The sequence below is a fragment of the Cornus florida genome, unplaced genomic scaffold (assembly GCF_030987335.1).
Source record: "Cornus florida cultivar Cherokee Brave unplaced genomic scaffold, ASM3098733v1 CherokeeBrave_3.0.0_Hap2_Chr05, whole genome shotgun sequence".
Lineage (NCBI taxonomy): Eukaryota > Viridiplantae > Streptophyta > Magnoliopsida > Cornales > Cornaceae > Cornus > Cornus florida.
In genome coordinates, this window is record NW_026775575.1 from 84317144 (window position 1) to 84340045 (window position 22902).

At 34.0% G+C, this 22902-nt stretch overlaps 2 protein-coding genes across 2 annotated transcripts; both read left to right on the plus strand.

Annotated features, from left to right (window-relative positions):
- The first annotated feature begins 741 nt into the window (after positions 1 to 741).
- Positions 742 to 2045, plus strand: LOC132310273 (chitinase 2-like). The gene has a single exon (XM_059808463.1). The coding sequence runs from the start codon at positions 972 to 974 to the stop codon at positions 1878 to 1880; it is 909 nt and encodes a 302-aa protein (XP_059664446.1). The 5' UTR covers positions 742 to 971; the 3' UTR covers positions 1881 to 2045.
- A 17696-nt stretch (positions 2046 to 19741) lies between these two features.
- LOC132310274 (uncharacterized) lies at positions 19742 to 22454 on the plus strand. The gene is made up of 2 exons (XM_059808464.1): positions 19742 to 20063; positions 21768 to 22454. Exons 1-2 carry the CDS (start codon positions 19820 to 19822, stop codon positions 21995 to 21997), a joined length of 474 nt encoding a protein of 157 aa, XP_059664447.1. The 5' UTR covers positions 19742 to 19819; the 3' UTR covers positions 21998 to 22454.
- Positions 22455 to 22902: the final 448 nt, after the last annotated feature.

Sequence of the window (22902 nt, forward strand, 5' to 3'; positions counted from 1 at the left end):
TGTCACGTCACAAACCACGGTCGGAGGACGAGCTCCTCAGTGAGTTAGAGGGGGTTTAAGACGGGCCAAACAAGGTCGAGCTCCTCAGTGAGTCGGAGGGGGTTTAAGACAGGCCAAACGAGAATTTTATTTTGGAGATTGTCTTTTATACACTTGAATGTCCTCTGTATTTAAGTCTCCTTTTTTTTTTTTTTTGGTCATATTTTGTGTTAGTGTGATTTTGAGAGAGACAAATTTGTTCTCTCTCTGATATTTCCGTTGTAAACACTTATTATTGATAAGCATAGGCAAAAAACATATTTTTATAAAAATCACAATATGACTTGGAACCAAACAAAATTCAAGTCACAATTTTACAGAAGGATTGATTAATGACTTTTAACTAGATCACAAAGTGACTTGTATCGAAACAAAATTCGAGCCAAATTTTTACAGAAGGGTTGATTAATGACTTTTACAGGAGTGCCTTGGCATTCCAGTTACTATCCTCCCACCGCCAAACAAACTACATATATTTGTAACCATGTTTACAACGTTTATGACGACACGACAATAAAAAATATAGTAGAACGAATAATTGTGGCCACAATAATCTTCCTAGGAGTGCCAAAAAGTCCAACATCCTGTCTGATATTTCTCTATATCCAATTTGAGAAAGCAAAAACAAAATTCGAGTCACAATTTTACAGAAGGTTGATTAATGACTTTTACAGGAGTGCCTTGGCATTCCGGTTACTATCCTCCCACTGCCAAACAAACTACATATATTTGTTTTTGCTTTCTCTATACCCAATTTGAGAAAGCAAAAACAAACTCCATGAACGGCAAATAACCAAATTAAATTGTCTGTATCTCTTACCTCATAGCTCACCTTTGTGGCCATCACAGTTATATAAATTTGATCAAAGTGTCCCATTTCTCTCATAACCTACAACACACAATCACAAACACATTCTTCAAATCACATTGCAATGGCATTCCCTCATCTTTTCCTGGCCCTTTTCGTTCTTCAAGCTCTTGTTCTCTCCCCTCTGTCGATCAAAGCCGCCCCATCAAACCTCTTCCGCGAATACATTGGAGCCGAGTTCAACAATATCAAATTCACAGATGTCCCAATTAACGCAAATGTCGAATTCCACTTCATTCTCTCCTTTGCCATAGACTACACCACCTCCTCTTCAGCCTCCCCCACCAACGGGAAGTTCGACGTGTTCTGGGACTCCGATAATCTCAGCCCCTCCCAAGTCTCTTCCATCAAGAGTAAGCATTCCAATGTCAAAGTAGCTCTCAGCCTCGGAGGGGACAGCGTGGGCAATGGCTTCGCCTACTTCGCCCCATCCTCAGTCGACTCGTGGGTGTCCAATGCCGTTTCATCGCTCACAAGCATCATCAAACAGTACAATTTGGATGGCATTGACATTGACTATGAGCACTTCCATGCTGATCCCAACACTTTCTCCGAATGCATTGGAAGGCTTATCACAACACTAAAGAAAAATGGTGTTATTAAATTTGCTTCCATTGCTCCATTCGATGATGATCAAGTCCAGAGCCATTACTTGGCTCTGTGGAAGAGCTATGGCCATCTCATCGACTATGTTAACTTCCAATTTTATGCGTACGATAAGGGGACTAGTGTGTCTCAGTTTTTGAGTTACTTCAAGAGCCAGAGCTCGAACTATAATGGTGGAAAGGTGTTGGCGAGCTTTATAAGCGACGGGAGTGGTGGTTTGTCGCCACAAAATGGCTTCTTTACTGCCTGCAATAGGCTCAAGAGTCAGAACCAACTCCATGGAATCTTTATTTGGTCTGCAGATGACTCTAAGTCCAATGGATTTCGCTATGAGAAGCAATCACAAGCTTTGTTGGCATCCCACTAGAATTTGCAATGGCTTTGAAGCTTTTAATAATTGTATTGACAAAAAACCATTGTACTTGAATAGATTGTGAAACGCCTGTATTACTGTAATGTTTATCTTTCAGATTGTGTTCTGTTTGTAAGAATAATGTACCTTAATATATATTTAGTAGTTGTTTGTAGCTAATGTGAACTTCTTGTGCTTTCAATGTGTGTAATGCTACAAATATGATTGATATTTTTTGTCAATTCCAATAACTAGTGTCTATCAAGCACTAAATAAGAATATAGTTTCTCTTATTAGGGTTTTAAATTCGATGATGGTCACCTCAGCTAGTAACAAAAATTGAAAAACTTATATTTTTTTTCTTTTAATAAATGAATTGAGCAGGAATCTGGGATTAAAGTAGGTCACGCAGAAGGGGTACTGAAAATATGCCTAAACTGTTGGGATTTTTTCCACCCACTTGTGCATCAAAATATATATATATAGGTGTTGTGTGTGTGAACACAAAGAAAAGTGTGGTGTACGTTGTTGATGGAAAAATAAAAGTCAAATTCTAATGTCAGAAGTGTGCATTGAATGCTAGCCGGCTAACTAGACTATAGCCCAAGTCCAAATAGTAATATATATATATATATATATATAAGGTAGAAAATTCTAGTGTCTGAAGTGTGCATTGAATGCTAGCCAGCTAACTAGAATATGAGGAAAAATGGTCTCCTGCTACCCTCTCATTGGAAGGTGTCCATTGCTGACGTGTCTGTTTCAGTAACTTGGTGACATGGCAGCTTAGTAAATATAAAATTTACTTCTTATGTATATAATACTATTTATGTATTCAAACAAAAGTTTTATATACTTTTATATACATATGATCTTAAATTTCCTCCCAAAACTGAATTCTTATTTCCCCCAAATGTGAGATCTTATTTCTCCCGAATCTAAAATGTTTATCCTCAACTTTTGTATCATTCTTTGCCTCTGAAATTCAGCTTCTGAAATTGAAGCCATGAAGAATTCGGTCACTGACCAAGAACCCGGCAACTGATCAAGAATTCGGCCAAAAGCGAAGCTTCTGAAATGGTCTCTCTCCCTTTGTCTGTCTATCCGGCGAATGACCAAACTTCGTTCAAGTGTTTCTCCCTCTAAAACCGAAGTCAATGGAGCTTGGCCGAAAACAATGGAGCACCATCATTAACTTCGCCGGACATTAGTGATGTGAATGAAGCTTAGCCGGAAACAATGGAGGTTACTAGGACTGGTTTGGTTGGTTCTGCTCGCCGATGTTGGAAGGCTCGTTGACGGACTGAAACTGCAAAAAATAGCTTGTGATTTGGTCACTGAAACTTGAATCAAGTTTTTGGATCACCGAACAGAAATCGGTGTTGATTGTGAATGCTATTATTTGATTTGAATTTTTTTTTTTTTTTTTTTTTTTTTTTTTTTTTTTTTTTTTTTGTCGGTAGTTTGATGCTAATATTATAGATATGGGGGAGGGTGGCTTGGGATTTAAAATTTTTATTTTTTTGTTTTTTTTATTTTTTTTGGTTGAATTGTTGATACCAACTAATTGAAGCAAGATTTAGGGGAGTGAATGTTGTGAGGCTCTATTGTTTTGTATATAGAATGAATGCAAAAAATTTGTTTTTTTGGTAATGTAATTATACAAAATTTTAATTTATCAAAAGATTGAGATATAATATAATGCATATACACAAAAATCTCCTTTGGTAATGACAACTTTTAAATAAGTAGCAAAAATTTGTTTATTTTTTTAATGTAATTACACAAAATTTTAATTTGTCAAAGATTGAGATATATATTGCATATACACAAAATTTCCTTTAGTAATGATAGCTTTTAAATAAGTAGAAAAAAGTGAAAAAATAATAACATGCTAAACAAACATATCTTGAACAAACATTAAACTACGTAATATTAAACAAACATATCTTGAAAATATCACAACTTTAAAGTATAATGTTTCAAAAATTAATTATATGATACATCTCAACTTAATTGTAACATATATCATTTATGAACTTTATAATACAACAATAATATAAAAAGGAATGGAATAAAATAAATCCATCAACTTTCTTTTATGAGTGGAAGATTGTCCCATTGTCAAAAGTAAAAACATGTTACACAACTTAAGCTTAACATGTTTCAAACGTAAATTATATCTAGCATTACAAATTACTTGTAACACGTATCACTTATTATATAAATTAATGTCTAAAACATAATGAATACTTACCTATACATATCTTGATTTAAAATTGCCATTTTACTTCATTGTTGGCATAATAGTTTTTTTTTTTTTTTTTCAAAATTAAATTTTATTAATCAACAACCAAAGGGAAGACTATACTTTGTGAAGTATATTTTTTATATGTGTTATGAAAATATTCTGATACAATATTCAATTCATACATGATACATGTTGTAAGAACTTGTGATTCTTATTTATTGTAATCTAAAATTCTAAATTTATTTTTGATATGTGTTATGAAAATATTCTGATACAATATTCAATTCATACATGATACATGTTGTAAGAACTTGTGATTCTTATTTATTGTAATCTAAAATTCTAAATTTACTTATCAATTATGCATCTCAAATATGTTTTGAGATGCATAATGGATAGGTAAATTTGTTGTGATTCAAAATCTGTTATTTTGTAAATAGAATGATTGCAGAATTTTTTGTTTTTTTTTTTTGAATGTAATTACACAAAATTTTAATTTGTCAAAAGATTGAGATATATAATGCATATACACAAAATTTCCTTTGGTAATGACAGCTTTTAAATAAGTAACAAAAAGGGAAAAAATATTAGCATGCTATTTAGACCTATTTTTCAAGAAATAAGTTTTTATATCATATTTCTTTCCAAATTTTGATCACCATCTTTAAATTCTAGATCATTATCCATTAATTACCAAACCAGAATCATCTCTCATAGTGAGTATACATCATTACCGCTGATTAATCTAGCGGTCAAAATTGAGCCACGCCAATTAAAAAAAGGAAATCATTTTTCAATTGAATGAAAAATATAGGGAAATAATGCCAAGGCAAACATTGCCTTAACGATCCAAACCCAGTTCTCTCTCCCCTATCTTTCTTCCCCAAATATGGTTATCTCGTTTGTCACTCTCTCTCCAACTGTGCGAAGAAGAAACCATGGGTTTTTTGTGGTCACCATCCTTGATCAGACAAATCAATTCCACTTTAAAGTGTGTATATATATATTTATGGGAATAAGAGGAAACATAAAATCAACTGAAATCAATTCCATTATTTTACCTAGTTAATTCCATTACCTACATGAGGATGAAGGTATTTGGTGTTGGTGAAAAATCAAAGGAGGATGAAGGAAGAAGAAGAGAACAGAAGCATGAAGAAGACAAATAGAAGAGGAGAAGTAAAAGTTAATTGGGTTTTTACTGAATTGGGTCCCATGTATAACTGAATAAAATATTTCTGTATATAACTTTTGTATACGGTATTTGTACATGGTAATAAAACAAAATTGAGTTTAGAAACTTTTTTAATTCACATATTGAGTTGGCGCTTATTGGGCAATGACAAGGCTACTCTGGGTGACATAGCTTCATCAGGGCCATTGGATTTGCCATGGACACCCTCCAGTAAGAGGTGCCATGGAGAGGATTCGCGCCCCTAGACTATAGTCCAAGTCCAAATAATATATATATATATATATATACATATATATATATATATATATATATATTATTTATATATTAGTACTACTATTTCTTATTAGTCATAACCCAGCCTAAGTTGCCAAATTCATAATAAAACATAAATGATAAATGGCCCAGCACAGCAAACCAAAGCTACAAGCCAACAAACAAATTAGTCTACGGAACTGGAAGATTGAAGAAGACCTAACTATTCGGGTGTAGTAGGTTGCTCATTGTCATCTGCATCTTGCAGCTTGAGTGATAAATCGTCTTTTGCAATCTCCGCCATGGTTAGAACTTAGAGGAGGCTTTATCGTCGGTGCTAGGGTCAATGTCGCCATCAACAATTCAATTTCTCCTGATAAAGCGGAAGACAATACGCCTGTTTCGTCGATCTTCTCAAGGTCAAATTTCTCCCGTTCACCCTTCTCTCTTCCAATTGATGACATTGTCCATTTTTTCTACACCAATTTTGATATAGTCTGACATCATGAGTTTTGAATTGTTATTTATGGAGTATTTATTTTTCTTCTTGTAGGAGTGATGCATAGGATTTTCATTTTATTTTGTTTAATTTTGTAGGTAATTGGGGTTAGTGATACTTAATTATTTTAGATAGTTTTTTAATTATTTAGAAATTATTTCTTGGATAAACAATGTATTTCTATAAATTGCAGCACTCTGGGTTTCATCCTTGCAGGTTAATTTTTCCCCAATATGAGAAAATTGAGTTTTGTAGATGTGAAATAAAAGTGTGTTGTGAACACGCACATAAATAAAATACAAAATTACAAATCACACAACAAACAAAGTAGAGAAAACAAAATAGAATCTGACCTTGAAAATACACAAAACACCAAACAAGTCATTTAATCCAATAGATTTTTTTTTTTTTTAAAAAAAAATATAGATATATATATACACACACACACTTAGAGCATGAATAACACTATTTTTTTTTTTTTTCTTTTTTCTTTTTTTTTTTTTTCCTGCTGTCAGCTCTATAGGTGATAAGCAATTAGGCATGCTCTTTATTTTTGTTTGTTGAAGCACTACAAGGTAGGAATTTTCCGCCGTCAAGATGAAAAAATTTCTTATCTTTAGCCCCCACTTTGCAATCCTAACTCCGCCCCTGGGAATGAGTGACTATACATTTATTATATTGTGTTTGTATAATCCCTACTCTCCATGTATAATCTATTTTCTTCCTAATTGTAGTCGGATATGGGTTGAATCACATTGTGTTTGTTTTGTTTGCATTATGTGTGCTGTTTTGTGATCGAATCTCTACATGTAAGTTTGTTATTTGCTTTATATGAAATAAGGAATAGTCTGTCTCATTTAAAATTTCAATCTAGAGATAACTTAAAAATTAAATGCGAGAGATGAATGTTTTTTTAATTGAAATTATTTGCCATTGTAGCGATTCATAGTGTTCAGGATTAAGATGTAAGACTAAAACTCTTGACAAGTAGTGTAAATAGCCTGTAAGGAAAATTGTGATTGAAGTTACAATTTATATTTGTTGAAGATAGATTTCGGAACGACACAGTTTTTCTGCAACAAAATAGATAATCTTGACGGCATTGATATAGTATCTGCAAAGAGCACTCCAACAATTAAGTCCATCACCGGAGACCTTACATGCATCTCTTATTACTTTGAAATTTATCATCTTCCACAACATTTGTTGTTTTTAATTCTCAATGATTATATGATACAGAGTGATTTCTCTAGACATCACTGCCTCAATTGATTTGATTTGTATGAAACTATGAATATCACACTATTGGAACCCCACTTTTTGCTTTGTGCATTCCTCTAAACTTGTAATTTCACAAATTATAACATTTGGTGTTTTTAATTCTCAATGATTATATGATACAGAGTAGTCTCTCTAAACATCACTGCCTCAATTTATTTGATTTGTATGAATATCACAATATTGGAAATTTGGAACCCCACTTTTTGCTTTGCGCACCCCTCTTGACTTGTAATTTCACAAATTATAATCTTTTGCATCACTTATGTGTTTCATTGTCTAGTGTAAAGTGCAAAAAAAGTCGGTGAACTATTGCCTTCTTACAAATAACCTCTCTGAACTAAAAATTATCTCCTAAATTATTGATTTGTTGCAATTAAGGACAAACCCATAACAAAAGACTATTTTACCACTCTCATCAAATTTGTCATTTCTTATTAGATTATTTTTATTATATTTTCTCTTATCTAAAATGATTAACTCACTATTAAAGATTTATTATTAATAATAAAACTTATTATACCCAGTTTAAACTTTTTTATCGTAGAAAATTACCTTTTTTTTCATACAATATATTGAAGAAAATTAACAAACTACTTAAATAAAAAAATACCTTCTTTTTCAGGTAATATATTCATGAAAAAGTAAAATATTAATTAAATTATTTTAAAATTATCCACTTAAGATTTTTATTTAAACAATTAATTTCAAAAATTAAAGGCAAATTTAATGGAGAATATGTCATCAAATTAGTATTAAAAAAATTCATAATTTATTTCAAATAATAAAAGTAAATTAAGTATAATTCAATAAGAAAGGACATTATAGTCATTTAATGAAATATAATTTAGGCATTGGGACATTTTGCAACAAAATGTGATAGTTCAGGAGGTATCATACACAAAATATAGTTCAGAGGGGTTATTTACAAATTTAAACATAGTTCAGGGTTTTTTTGCACTTTACCCCATTATTTATGACCATTAAAGATTATAAACTAATGATGCTTCCTCGTCTTCCCAAGTAAAAAGTCCATGGTTTAAGTCTTTACTCTGAAAATTATTTAAGGGGGGCGATCATAATAACAAAAGCAAACTAAAACCCCCTAAGCAAAAACAAAAATATAAATAACTTCAGGAACATTTTTTTTTTTTTTTTAAAAAGAAAGTATAGAGTAGAGTACTAGAGTTATGTTGCCAACAATTACTATCTTCACAGGAGAAAGTTCATCGGTAGGCTAAATATAGTGGATTTGACAACCCAAAAAAGAGTGTAAAGTCGTGAGAGTGATCAAACGGGATGCGTTTGAACACCCAAAACTTGGCGGGGCAAGTTTAAATATAATGAATTTTAACAAATACATTGTGGATACATAATTATAATTTAATCAAAATCATAGATAAAAAATGTAAATAAAAAAATTTCAATGGAGAGCCTACTTTAGGTTGTCCCGGGAGACAAGTGGGGTGTGCAAGTATATTTTTTGCCATAAAAAATAATAATAACAAAAAAAAAAAAAAAATGGTTTACCTTATTTTTAATGTACTTGTGGCTCAATGTTATCTCATTAGTGCAAAAGTCCTTATTTTTCTAGTTATTTCAAAAGGAATAAAGAAAATAGGGTTTACATCTAACAAGATAATGGCCATAGGTGTAAGGTTGCCTGTCTGTATAAATCGTAGGAAAAAATAGTTATAACGGGTTCCTTTGGGTGGACTGTTGTTTATGAAGTAATTTTGGATATCAACCCATTCCTTGAGCCCATCTGACTTAATTTCTTCAAGGATAAGTTCTTTGATGTCTTCAGGAAAGAGCTCAACTTGTTGCCTTAGGATTTCTCTGTATGTGGGAGAAAACATAGGTAGTAACTTGGCATACTTAGTTTGTACCTGCAGAAATTGAACCTTCTGAAGATTTTCATCTTTATCAGTCTGTTGCTCAGAAATAGTTAGCTCTGTGGGATTTGCTGTCGTTTTTTGATAAGCTAAATTTAAATTTTTATAATGAGATATAAGCGTCTCATGTTCTTACTGTAAATTTTGATATGCTTTATTAGATGATACAAAATATTCACTTAAAGTGTTTAGATTTCTGACGAGGGTTTTATCGGGGTTGTTTCCAGAAAACCAAATATTATCTAAAATAAGTTTTTGGTCAGGAAAAAGATTATGTCTAGGGCGAAACTGTTGAGCTGGATTTTGGATAATCAAAAGAGGATTAGAAGTGCCTGGTATAAGGCTATAACTGTTGTTGCTCTTGATTTCCATCCCTGCAAATTTTAACAATTAATTAGTAAACGGGATAGAATATTTGCTAAACAATTGTCTTTTCCTTTAACATGTTCAAATATGGGTTTAAAACCTCTTCCAGTAATACAGTCAATAAAGGAAATCCATCGTTTTGCTGACATCCGTTGTTGCTTTGCTTTATTTGCAAATTTAACTATATTATCACAGTCTGTTCTTATAAGAAATTCTTTATCAAGAAATATCTAAAATTTTTCTATAGAGTTAGTCACTCCTAAAATTTTTAGATCTGTTGAAGGTAAAGTAGATTGTGTTTTATTAAAAGTTCCACTAACATGGTGACAAATTTGTTCTTCATCTCGAGAAGATTCTTTTGTAGGTCTTTGAAGAAGTAAACCTGCCCATCCTTGAGCTGATGCATCTGTTTGAATTATTTTATAACTATTTTTAAGCGGAAGTTGTAAAGGTTCTAATTGAGAGACTAAAGATTTAATTTTTTTAACTAACTCTATGTCTTGGGTATTGAAATATTTTTGACAATGTTTTCCTAATTTTGAATACAAAGGTCCTACTAATTGTCATAATTTTGGAATAAAATTACAACCATGGTTTAATAATCCTAAAAATGCTTGTAATAACTTGGTTTCTTCTAATTAATCAGGAAAGTCTAAAATCTTTTTGACAATATGAGATTGTAATTCTACTTTTCCATCCTTTATGTATAAACCTAAAACTCAGTATCTTGTTTTTCTAATATCATCTTTTTATTACTTATAATGAGTCCTTGCGTTATAAACTCGTTGAATATAAGTTCAAGATGTTTTCTATACTCTTCTTTAGTTTGACTGAAGACTAAGATATCGTCGATGTAAACACAACAGAATTGTGAGTGTTTATTAAATATAGTATCCATTTTGCGCTGAAATTCTTGTGGCACATTTTTTAATCCAAAAGGCATAACAAACCACTCATAATGTCCTTTAGGACATGTGAATGCCATCCATTCAATGGATTCATCAGCCATACGGATTTGCCAAAATCCTGATTTACAGTCAAATTTAGAAAACCATTTTCTATATTGGATTCAATTTATTAAAACATCTTTATTAGAAATTTTATAATTATCATCATAAGCATTATCATTTAATCTTTTATAATTTATAACTATACGAGCTTTTCCTCTTTTTATTTCGGCATGATTTCTAACCATAAAAGTTGGACTCCTATGTCTACTATTAATTTTTCTTATTACTTTTAGTAATAGTAGTTTCTTAACTTGTTTTTGGAATTCTTCTTGATCGTCTAGGGTATGAGGATTATCTTGTGTCTTTATAGTTATAAAATGATTTATTATATTTAATTTTGTTTCAATTTTATTTTTATACCAGTGTTTCTGAGGATCTTCACCTAAAATCTCTGTGGTTTCAGTTAGTCTTATAAGATTATCAATGTTTAGTTTGGGGTTTTTTAGTATAGCTTTATTATTAACGAAAATCTTTGGCTCATCTAGATGACTAAGAAACATTAAGGCTTCAGAAACTTCTTCTAAAAATTCGGATACATCAAATAAATTTGTTGTAGTTTCTTCTGTCATAGGTAAAGTATTAACATAAGTAATGACTTATTTTTCTTTTTGAGGAATATAAGGATCTCTAGATGGAATAAAGGTTCCTTTCTTGAAAAACTGTAAACCTGTAGGGGTATACATAAATCCTCGGGTGAGTGAGTTTATAAAATTTAATCCTAAGATAAAATCATAGGTGCTAGGAATATTATTAACTACATAAGTCTGAGGTAAAACAAACTTTTCATTATTAATTAATATAGGAATGTTTTGAACACAATGGATTATTGAAAGTTTTTCATTATTATACTAGCTCATGTTAACATTATAGTTTAACTTTACTAAAGCTTCGTCTGGTACTAAATGTTTTTCAATTATACTTTTGGATACTCCAGTATCAAGCATAGCTGAGGTTTGAACTAATTTTTCTCTAAATTCTAATGTTATTGGGAATTGAATTAGACTAGATGGTTTATATATTGAATTTATAGATTCGACTAAAATATCCTCTTACTTATCTTTATATTTTGTATAGCAATTATGACATAATAAAGTTTTACAATGGTTTTCACAGTAATGACCTTTTTTAATAGATGTATTGCACAGTATATAATTATAAGAAGAAAATTGAAAACTAACTAAGATATACTGACATGATGGATTACTTATAGTGTAAACGAAATCTTCTATTGAATGAAGCCCTTATTCAAAGTCTTCATCATTTTCAAAGTTGTTATCTAAGCTCTCGATACTATATATACTTTCATTATCATCATCAGAGTCATAAATACTTTCTAGTTCATATAATTCTTCTATTTGTTCTTCAATATCTTCAAGTATGTTGATATTTTCTTGTATCCTTTTAATAGGATTCTGCTTGTATCGATGAGGGCAATTTGATCTAATGTGTCCTGAATCTCCACAAATAAAACATTTGCAATGTCTTTCTTTTATGGGTAAAGTATTTACCTTATTATCTTTGTCTTTAATATCCTTTTTAGCTTTATTTATTTTTTGCTTTTTATACCAAGGCCGCTTCCTAAATTGCCTAGGGGTAGTTTTGACATAAGGTTTTTTATTACAAAAATTCTTGTAGATCTTACTTTTACGTAAATTATATTTTTTAGGTTTATTGCGTTCATAATTATAATTTTTCTGAGGCATTCAACCATACTGGGGTAAATAATCTATTTGTCTACACGTATAATAAAATTGTTTTTTGATTTGTTTGGATTCTTTACGTTATTTACATTCTACTTTTAACATGTTATACACATGATTAACTCTATCTCCTATGATTAGCGTATCGCGTCTATGATTTTCTAACCATTTTTCCCATATTTTAGTTCCTACGCTTCCGGGTAACTTCTGAAGATACCTATCGAGTAATGTTTTATCTCCTGTTTTACCAGTGGCTGCAAAATACTCAAAAAACTTATTGGTGTAATCTTTTATGTATCAAAAATCACAAATCTGCAATAATTCTAAATTACGTAAAGCTTCGTTTTGTTTTATTAAGGTGTCATCTAATAATCTATCTTTGCCAACTAATACCTTTTAATTAGACTGGTAAAGCCTTGAATTGTAAAATTATCTCGTAAGAGGGCATAATCATTGGGATAAGTTACTTTATAAGTCTGCCACCAGTCATGAATGGTTCCTCTTAATAAGGTTTCACAATAGCTTAAGGCTTGAGTTCTATTGTCAAAATTGGTCAAAATAAATTGCCGAATACAATCTTGTTCCCAATTTTCGATTACTTTTGCCCAATCTTGGGGATCGTGCCTTACTATGTCTAATATTGTACCTGCTTATTGTGCTGGTGCATTCTCATAATTTCTACAATATTGTGTCCATGTATACATATCTGGTATATTTCTATTTTCTACATAAGTTTCACGTGAGGGGTTTAATTTTTGTCCAGTAGTATAGTCGTCATTTACGGTATTACTACCTTAGGCGTTAGTCTTTCTTTGGTCACTCATTTCTTGGTCGATTGACTGAAAGTCTGACCATTCTGGTGCTTTTCTTTTTATATGCTCTATTACATTTAACTCTTCTTTTACTGTGTTTAACTTTGATGTTGTATAGAAAGATTCAAATCCTACACTTAGAATATTTTTCTTAATATCATCATTATTTCCTTGCCCTAAGTAAATACTTTCTATAAGTTTGTATTTAGGTTCTGGATACTTGTCTTCCAACGCTTCTAACTCTAAATTATCAAAATCATAAATTATTTTATTTAGAATTTTATCTTCTAATCCATCATAAAGGACATTTATTTCTCCAGGAGATTCTATTTCTATCAGTGTAGTTAAAAAATCTTTTTGGGTATCATCTACTAAATTGTCTTGTCTTTTATAATTACTAAACCTTATGCTAACTTCTCCACTATTTGAAACATATATCATATTATTTTCGAGAATCTTTTTAGGGGTAGTAGTAAGTTTAGGTAATTTCTATTCTGTTCCTTCATAGGTAATACTACTTACTTTTCTAACTTCTATCATCTGGACATATTTGCTACTAAAAGGTTTAACTATTTCACTAAATTGGGCTTTAAATTTTAAGTTATACTGATTAACTGCTTTTCCTATAAATAAAGTATTAATTAATAGATTTTCAAATTGTCCTGTCATATTGTATCCTTTTGTAGATATAATTATCTTAATATGTTTACTAAATTCTGTAGTAGTCATTATGTAATTGGGAATACATCCTACTATTGCTGCATTGTCGGCTAAGTCTATTTCGGCGCTGGCTATTTATGCTTGTTGATGGTTATTCCATCGGTCATCATAAATATAAGCAAGTGCTCTAGTTCCTATTTCTGCTCTGTTTAATCCTACTAATCCTATCATTATGATGCCTAAATGCATGAGTTCTAAATTATTATCATTTAATTCTTGACATGCTTCGGGTGTTATAAGGTCTAAAATAACTTGATTGTTAACTGCACTTATTTTTCTTTGGCTAAAATGATTATATATCTTGCTCTGGAAGTCTAATAAATTATTGGAATAAAAATTAACTTTATTTTTTACCTTCTTCATTCCTTGTTTTATATATTTTTTAGCATCATGTTCATTATCATATAAATCTTCTACTCTCATTATTTCTTTGGTTTTTCTAAGGATAATGATCGACCATTGTGGTATTTGCTTATGAGGTTGAGGTTGTAGTAGATTTACACGCTTAGTTGTTGCAGGAGATGACTGCTATTGGTTGACAATTTTATTTATTTTATTTTTTCTGATAATTCAGATAATTCTGTAAAAGATTTTTTGGGAATACTTTCTTGTATCACTTCTAATTTCTCTTCAAGTTTATTAACTTTATCAGATAACTGGGATAATAATTGGATTAAAAAGTTATTTTGTCTAATATGTATATTATATAGTTGATTGTACGTCTATTTTAAAACTTGTAAATCCTATAGGTTCTTTATCAATTTTGTTAAGTTCAGCTAACGCAGGTAAATAATCAGGATTACTAGTGCTCATAAAACTATTATAATAACCTTTGATATCGGTTTTAAGGGATTTTAAATAGTCAATGATTATTTTTTAATTTTCAGCAATATTTTTAATATCACTATTGATATCTTTAATTGTAACTAATATTATCTTGTTATCTAAATTATTTGGACTAGAATTCTGCACTACTTGTTCTTTAATATAATCAAGATTTTCTCCGAGTCGTTTTATAAAAGTATCTAAATTATTAAAGTCGAGTCTATTCATAAACTAAAATCTATGCCGTCTAGTTTCTAAAATATTTTGTATTAATATAATTCTAGATCTAAGTTATTCGATTCTTCTTTGTAGACCACGCGTTGTGTCTCCCAATTCTAGTGCTATATAGCAGTTCCTAAGTGCTGTTTGACAAAATTCTAAGACTTGAACAAGTTGTTCTTTGGGCAAATCGTGCATAAAGTAAACTTTTAGGGATGAAAATATAATTTAAACTTACTAAAGGGGTCAAATAAAGTGCCTTGACTTTTAGTTCATGCTCTCGTAAATACACAAACTACGTTCATGTAATGGTAATATAACTATGCTAAGACCACTTATACATAATTTTCCCTTGTTTTAATAGTCATGAAAAAGAAGAAAATTAAAAAATGAAGAAGTTGCTTCTTTACAAAGCCAATATGTGTGTGTGTGTGTAAGGCAAATCTACCAAATTATGCAGAAAGACATCACACACAAACCCAAATTCCAATTATCAACACAAACAAAAGCACTATCTAGCTAGGAGAATGTACTGACCGAAATGTCCTAAGATAACAGCCATGTGAAGCACGGTGGTATTGTTGTGCTTATGATAAAATTTCTTGCGCTCTGCTGCTTCACTAATTTGAATATTTTGATCACCCAGCTGCTGCTGCACTTTGATATGAAGAAATGCGAACATCTCAATTTGGCCATAGCGGGCTGCACTGAAAAGAGCTGTTTCTCCAAACTTGTAGTGCATACTTAGGAACCAAGATGCCTTTTCTTCTAGAAGTCTCCTAGCTGCTGGGACTAACTTGAACTTGATGAAGAATGAAGTGCCATGCTAGTGATTAGTTTAATGTATATGTATGTGTTTACACTCAATCAATTGTGTTATGACTTATGATGAGCCTCATCGATCAAGGTGCACTCGACAGACTTACTGTGATTAGTTCGCTTTGGAGTGTCGGTATCCAATTAAAAAGTAAAAATTATTCTTTTCTTAATTGGTAAGTAAAGTTTTCTTTCGAATCAATCCTAGATTACGCTGGTATGTCTTCTTTCACCCACAAACAAAAGAATAAGGAATTTGATTACGACACTTGGTAGCTAGCTAGTTAATTTGTTCCATTCATTCACAATTTCACATACGGCTTTAATTGAACCTTTGATCATGACTGTCTGTGTTACTGTGTACATGCAGTTAGTTAATGAAACTACCAAGGAACTGTCCACTATGCAAGTATTTTCAAGTATTATATAAATTATAGGACAAATTTACATTAAAAATAAAATTATGATATTTAGGTAGAATTGTCCAATAACCAAGTTTGGTCAATTTGTCCGATACCACTAATCAATTCACTTTGACAAATAAGCTAAACTAATCAGTCTTTAAATTAATTTCTTACAAAATATGAAAAATGACAACACTAAGGTCCTTACTAGTGAAAATGTACACCATCCTAACCCTTTATGTGGACCAATATGACATATTATTTTAATTATCAAATAAAAAATGGTAATTAATCAATCATCTCTAATTTAATAAGTGAGTAAGTACCCCCACCATTTCTGATTTGATAATTAAATAGAACATGCATGTCCATATATTACTGATCCACATCAGCAATCCGGTAAGGACCTAAATATTGTCCTATGAAAAATATTTCTCCGGCTGAATCCGCTAGAGCTGGGGCCCACCATGATTGATGGCTCTCTCAACCTATTTGTCTCTCTTCTGCTCTAGCGGATCCAATTCGGCCAGAAAAACACAATTCTAAAAATATTGGAGTTTTAAAATCTTTCCCATTTTGATTGTATGCAAGTTTTGGAAGCTTCTAAGCAAAAAGTGGTTATAATGTTTTTTTTTTTTTTTTCTTTTCTTATAGTATGTGTATTGGCCCCACAACACACGCATCAGAAGTATAACGGTGTTGATAGAGATTTGGAAAGTAAGTTCTTGAAGTCTCATTTTCGAATGATGTAACGACCCACTCCACCACATGGTATGATATTGTCCGCTTTGGGCCTGAGCCCGCACGGTTTTGCTCTTGAGCTTCACCCCAAAAGGCCTCATACTAATTGGAGGTGACACACTTACATATAAGTACTTCACCTTTCCTCTACCCAGGCGATGTGGGACTGTGCACCCGTAGCTCGCCAGTGTGGTAGCCTGACAGTGTCTCTCGCACCCGCCCACGGCACACCCGCCCACAAGGTCATCACAATCCACCCCCCTTAGAGGCCCGACGTCCTCGTCGGCACACTTCCGGCTGGGTCAGGCTCTGATACCATTTGTAACGACCCACTCCAGCACATGGAATGATATTGTCCGCTTTGGGCCTGAGCCCGCACGGTTTTGCTCTTGGGCTTCACCCCAAAAGGCCTCATACCAATTGGAGGTGACACACTTACATATAAGTACTTCACCTTTCCTCTACCCAGGCGATGTGGGACTGTGCACCCGTAGCTCGCCAGTGTGGTAGCCTGACAGTGTCTCTCGCACCCGCCCACAAGGTCATCACAATCTATTGTGATGACCCTATGGGCGGGTGTGCCGTGGGCGGGTGCGAGAGACACTGTCAGGCTACCACACTGGCGAGCTACGAGTGCGGTGCACAGTCCCACATCGCCTGGGTAGAGGAAAGGTGAAGTGTTTATATGTAAGTGTGTCACCTCCAATTGGTATGAGGCCTTTTGGGGTGAAGCCCAAGAGCAAAACCGTGCGGGCTCAGGTCCAAAGCGGACAATATCATACCATGTGGTGGAGTGGGTCGTTACAAATGGTATCAGAGCCTGACCCAGCCGGAAGTGTGCCGACGGGGACGTCGGGCCTCCAAGGGGGGAGGATTGTGATGACCTTGTGGGCGGGTGTGCTGTGGGCGGGTGCGAGAGACACTGTCAGGCTACCACACTGGCGAGCTACGGGTGCACAGTCCCACATCGCCTGGGTAGAGGAAAGGTGAAGTGCTTATATGTAAGTGTGTCATCTCCAATTGGTATGAGGCCTTTTGGGGTGAAGCCCAAGAGCAAAACCGTGAGGGCTCAGGCCCAAAGCGAACAATATCATACCATGTGGTGGAGTGGGTCGTTACAAATGTGATGACCTTGTGGGCGGGTGTGCCGTGGGCGGGTGCGAGAGACACTGTCAGGCTACCACACTGGCGAGTTACGGGTGCACAGTCCCACATCGCCTGGGTAGAGGAAAGGTGAAGTGCTTATATGTAAGTGTGTCATCTCCAATTGGTATGAGGCCTTTTGGGTTGAAGCCCAAGAGCAAAACCGTGAGGGCTCAGGCCCAAAGCGGACAATATCATACCATGTGGTGGAGTGGGTCGTTACAAATGGTATCAGAGCCTGACCCAGCCGGAAGTGTGCCGACGAGGACGTCGGGCCTCTAAGGGGGGTGGATTGTGATGACCTTGTGGGCGGGTGTGCCGTGGGCGGGTGCGAGAGACACTGTCAGGCTACCACACTGGCGAGCTACGGGTGCACAGTCCCACATCGCCTGGGTAGAGGAAAGGTGAAGTACTTATATGTAAGTGTGTCACCTCCAATTGGTATGAGGCCTTTTGGGGTGAAGCCCAAGAGCAAAACCGTGCGGGCTCAGGCCCAAAGCGGACAATATCATACCATGTGCTGGAGTGGGTGCTCCACCAACTAAGAACGGCCATGCACCACCACCCATAGAATCAAGAAAGAGCTCTCAGTCTGTCAATCCTTACTATGTCTGGACCTGGTAAGTTTCTCTGTGTTGAGTCAAATTAAGCCGCAGGCTCCACTCCTGGTGGTGACGGACGAGCCGTAATGGGCAAAATTAACACGGGGGACCTTCAAATCGAAATCCGTCTCGAACAAAGCACTTCTTAGGCTTCTAGGAAGTTCTCATAAAATTTCCAAACCCAAACTTCAAACTTCATTTTTTAGCATACAATGTCCACGTGCACGCGGGGGTGCTTCAGCGTGCGGGCGAGGAGTCATAATGGGCAAAACTAACTCGGGGGACCTCCAAAGGCCCAAATCATTGTGTTTGTAAGTATTTTTGAGAAATAAAAAAGACTACTTCAATCAAAGGACCAATTGGGCCAGCGGTATCACCCCTTCCCTCCCAAATGGGAGGTCGGGGGTTTGAGCTTCGGTGGAGATAGTGTGTGTGTAATTGCTTTAACTTCCACACAAAAAAAAAGAAAAAAAAGAAAAAAAAAAAAGGACTACTTCAATGTGTGCAACAAAATCAAGTGTGGTCCAATTATTCTGTACTCTTGGCATGATTTACTTTCGGCAACTATATAACACGAAAAGATTAGAAGGATTGTAGAGTGCCTATATGACGGTTCAAGAAAGATGAGAAAAGAGATGGAACAAACAGTATGCCTGAAGAGTAAGTGAGAAGGAAGATAATGAAGCAAAAGGAGGACAACAATAGCAAGTTAATGAACTACAAATAGTTATTCTATTTGGCGGAGATTTGAAATATAAATTTCATTATTACAAGGGTTAAGGGCAAGAAACACCCTCATTCTGTATAATAGGTGCCAAAAACTCTCACAGTTTTTTTTTTTTTTACAAAAATAATATACATCTAGCTCCCATAATTAGTGATTCCTCGCCTTCTGAAGTTGAATCAAATGATCTGGCTCCCATAATTAGTGATTCCTCCACTTTTCAAGTTGAATTAAAAGTTCAAGTCCCTGTAGGAACAAATGGTTGTGTATATATTTTGTTGCGGATTAAAAAAGCATTAATAAAATCACAAAAATTCAATTTTTATTTATATAATCATATTATATAATTATGAAAAAAAAAGGGTCCAATTTTGTGGAAATTTGTTGCACTACCCTTGTTTTCTAGTAATTACTACAATAGTATTTTTTTACCACTTTTCTACCCAGAACTCCCAAACACGATGCAAGAAGACCGGAGGGGTGTATCAAAACACACCAACAAATGGAGAGTTTGGTGGTAGAAGAGCTGCAGAGAAAATCGATCAAGTGGGCTAAAGTAATCGAAGAGATAGTGAGACTGGAGAAGAAGATCTTCCCAAAACACGAATCGCTTTCTAGATCCTTCGACGACGAACTCAAGAAGAAAAACTGTGGATTGCTTTACTCTGTCGTCGACGGAGAAATTGCAGGCTATGTCATGTATTCATGGCCTTCTTCACTGTGCGCCTCCATTACAAAACTTGCAGGTTCAAAAATTATTCTCTCTCTACAGTTTAATCCTTGTTAATGTATGCGTATTAAGACATATAGCTATCGATATAGGTTTTTTTTGTGGACATAAAATTGATTAGCCATTGTTGAAAGTATCTAATTTGCAATAATTATGTTTTGTATTGCGTTCTTAATTAGAATGCTAGCTTTTTTGGATTATTAGGTTATACTTGTGGATATGGGATAGATTTGGTGAATCTGCAGAAATACCCATTTGGGAAAAGTATAGGACACTGTTATAATTTGGTGTCTCTTAAAATGTTTTCTTTTATGTGATTTTGCTTTCTTTTTTTTTTTTTTCTTTTTTTTCCCCCCTGAAAAAGCTCCAAAAGATCTTATTCAATTAAAGCAGAGAGATTACAATTAGGAACTTCCACTCAGTAAGCCACAATGGGTATCTATCAGTATAGTTCCTAACTCTTGCTAGAGGGAGTTTTAGCTTGGAAGGTGTAGCAGTTTATTGAATCAAATTCAACAATTCGAAACTGCAATTTAATTCAACCCAATTATGTGCCCTGAATTTGTTTTTTGGAAAATAATATTTTGTGCCCTAAATTTGACATCAAAACCCATCACCGTCGAGATGGGGTCAAATATTGGTGTTGATGACGGCCATGGAGGAGTCGATGCTGGTGCTGTATGATCTCTATGGATTTGTTGTAAAGAGGGAGGGAGGGAGGGAGAGTGTGTGTTTAATTTAATCTCCAATGTGTATTTAATCCCTTCCACTCTAATCAATTTCCCAATTTTAAAAGCCAAAAACCATTTTTCCAAACACAAAACCGCTCATAAAGACGGTTCTGCACTTCTTTTGTTCATATCTTCAGGCACTTCTATCATACACCATCTCTCGTTGTCATAGTGCAACATACACGCTCGAACACATATATTTTTATCCCTCCGCATTCTTCATTATCTTAGTATCTTACTACTATGACTTCTATTATATTTCGATTTTGATTTTTGTCCCTTAAATTGATTGAAACACCAATATGATTCTTAGGTTCCGCGTGTCTCTAAAGGCTGAGAGAGAGAGAGAGGAACGAGAGAGTAAACACCTTCAGGTTCGAGTGATATAGATGAGATTTTCAATTGAGCTTAAAGTGTTGGCTTTAAGGGTATTTTGGGCATTTATTTAAGGTTAAAGTGGTAATTTGAGATAGGTCGTACGGTCCGTTTAGTCATTTTGATGCAAAGGAGGGTAGTTTTAGCATTTCACGTAGTTATTTAGCTGACTTTTAATTGGCCTAACAATCAACTACCGACAGGAGAGGTCAGAGTTATTTCAATCAAACAAACCTCAAGGGAGGTTGACCAATTTTTTTTTTTTTTTTTTTTCCTTTATGAGTTTAATCTAAGGGTAATTTGAGAAAATCTCCAGGGAGGTCGGGATAGTTTGCCCTCTTACTATCAGGCCTCTCTTTCAAGGAGGGTCATAAAATGTTCCAAATAGTGGGAGAAAATGCCATAAGAAGATAGATGAAAAAGGAGTCCTCACTTGATTAGATTGCACAAATGCATCCTTTGTGGGTTCTATTTTTCTTTTCTTTGGATGCTTGATTGATTTGTCTATTGTGAAAATGGCAAATTGGTTAAATTATCTAGAATTGGATTTTTATTTTAAATTTAATTCTAATAGTATGTTCACATACTTCTTCTTTAATGGTAAACAAAAATAGTGAAGGAGAACTGTAGGAGGCTAGGCCATGGAGAGGCACTGCTGAAAACAGCAATTCAGAAAAACAGAGCTAGAAATGTCCACCGCATATCACTCCATGTCGATCCCTTGAGAGTTCCAGCCGTGAATCTCTACAAGAAACTTGGTTTCCAAATTGACAGCCTCATAGAAGGTTACTACTCTTCTGACCGAAATGCCTATAGAATGTACTTGGATTTTGACACCCATTAGTGGACGCTACTGAAAGCATCGTTCAAATTCTTCCACCAAGCCTGCTTTTCAAAAGGCAAGCTTAAACAGGTATGTGCTGAGTTTGATGAATCCTCATCGAACACCAAAAATTCTATTGATTTTTTCTGTGTGTGTTTCGAATGAGATTGACATGTGACCAATCACCATCTTTATTTATTTGCATATATCTTAACCAGATATATGCAAAGCACCATTTTTTTTTTCTTTTTTTTTCAAGTTTATCCAGTTCATGAACTTGATGAAGAATGAATTGCCATGCTAGTGATTAGTTTAAAGTTGAAGTATAGAACTATTAGTCAACTCAGCAAAGCCTTACTTCCTTACTCTTGTGAAGAATGATTTATGTTGAGGCCAACAGTTTGATTCTAGTTCCTAAAATTGTGAAACTGATAGGATTATATTGTTTCACAAGTGTAAAACCGTAAAATATGTATATATGGTTCATCCAACTGGCTGTTTACTTGGTTACCATGGACTTTCGAACATGGTCATCTCCTGCCGTCTATAAAGAGTAATTCTTCATAGTGGTCCCATTAAACAAGGGTGTTAGGAGGGATGGATTGGAAATAAATTTAATCTCTCGTGATTTAAATTTGCACCAGTGCGAATAATGGTATGCAAACTGTATATTCGTCATAATAAAAAAGTACATAATGAAAATTTTAAAACCATATGAGGAATCAATTGACATTGCAACAAAACTTGGAATCATTCAGCAATATAGAAAGGAAATGTAGAAAGGTCGGATCATCTCATCTTGCATGAAAGGAAGGTGTTTCAATTGGCCTTTTAAACAACATATGGGGTAGTTTCTTCAACTGGAGTTGGGTTAGAGGGAGGTGGCATTATAAATTTATGGTAGCAGAATAAATCCGCGATGCAAG

What these genes read in the sequence shown, in the direction of transcription:
- LOC132310274 (XM_059808464.1), top strand. Translation starts at nt 19,820, where the DNA reads ATGGAGAGTTTGGTGGTAGAAGAGCTGCAGAGAAAATCGATCAAGTGG. An exon ending in CTCCATTACAAAACTTGCAG is followed by an intron (nt 20,064 to 21,767) that starts GTTCAAAAATTA and finishes AAACAAAAATAG; the next exon opens with TGAAGGAGAACTGTAGGAGG.
- LOC132310273 (XM_059808463.1), top strand. Translation starts at nt 972, where the DNA reads ATGGCATTCCCTCATCTTTTCCTGGCCCTTTTCGTTCTTCAAGCTCTT.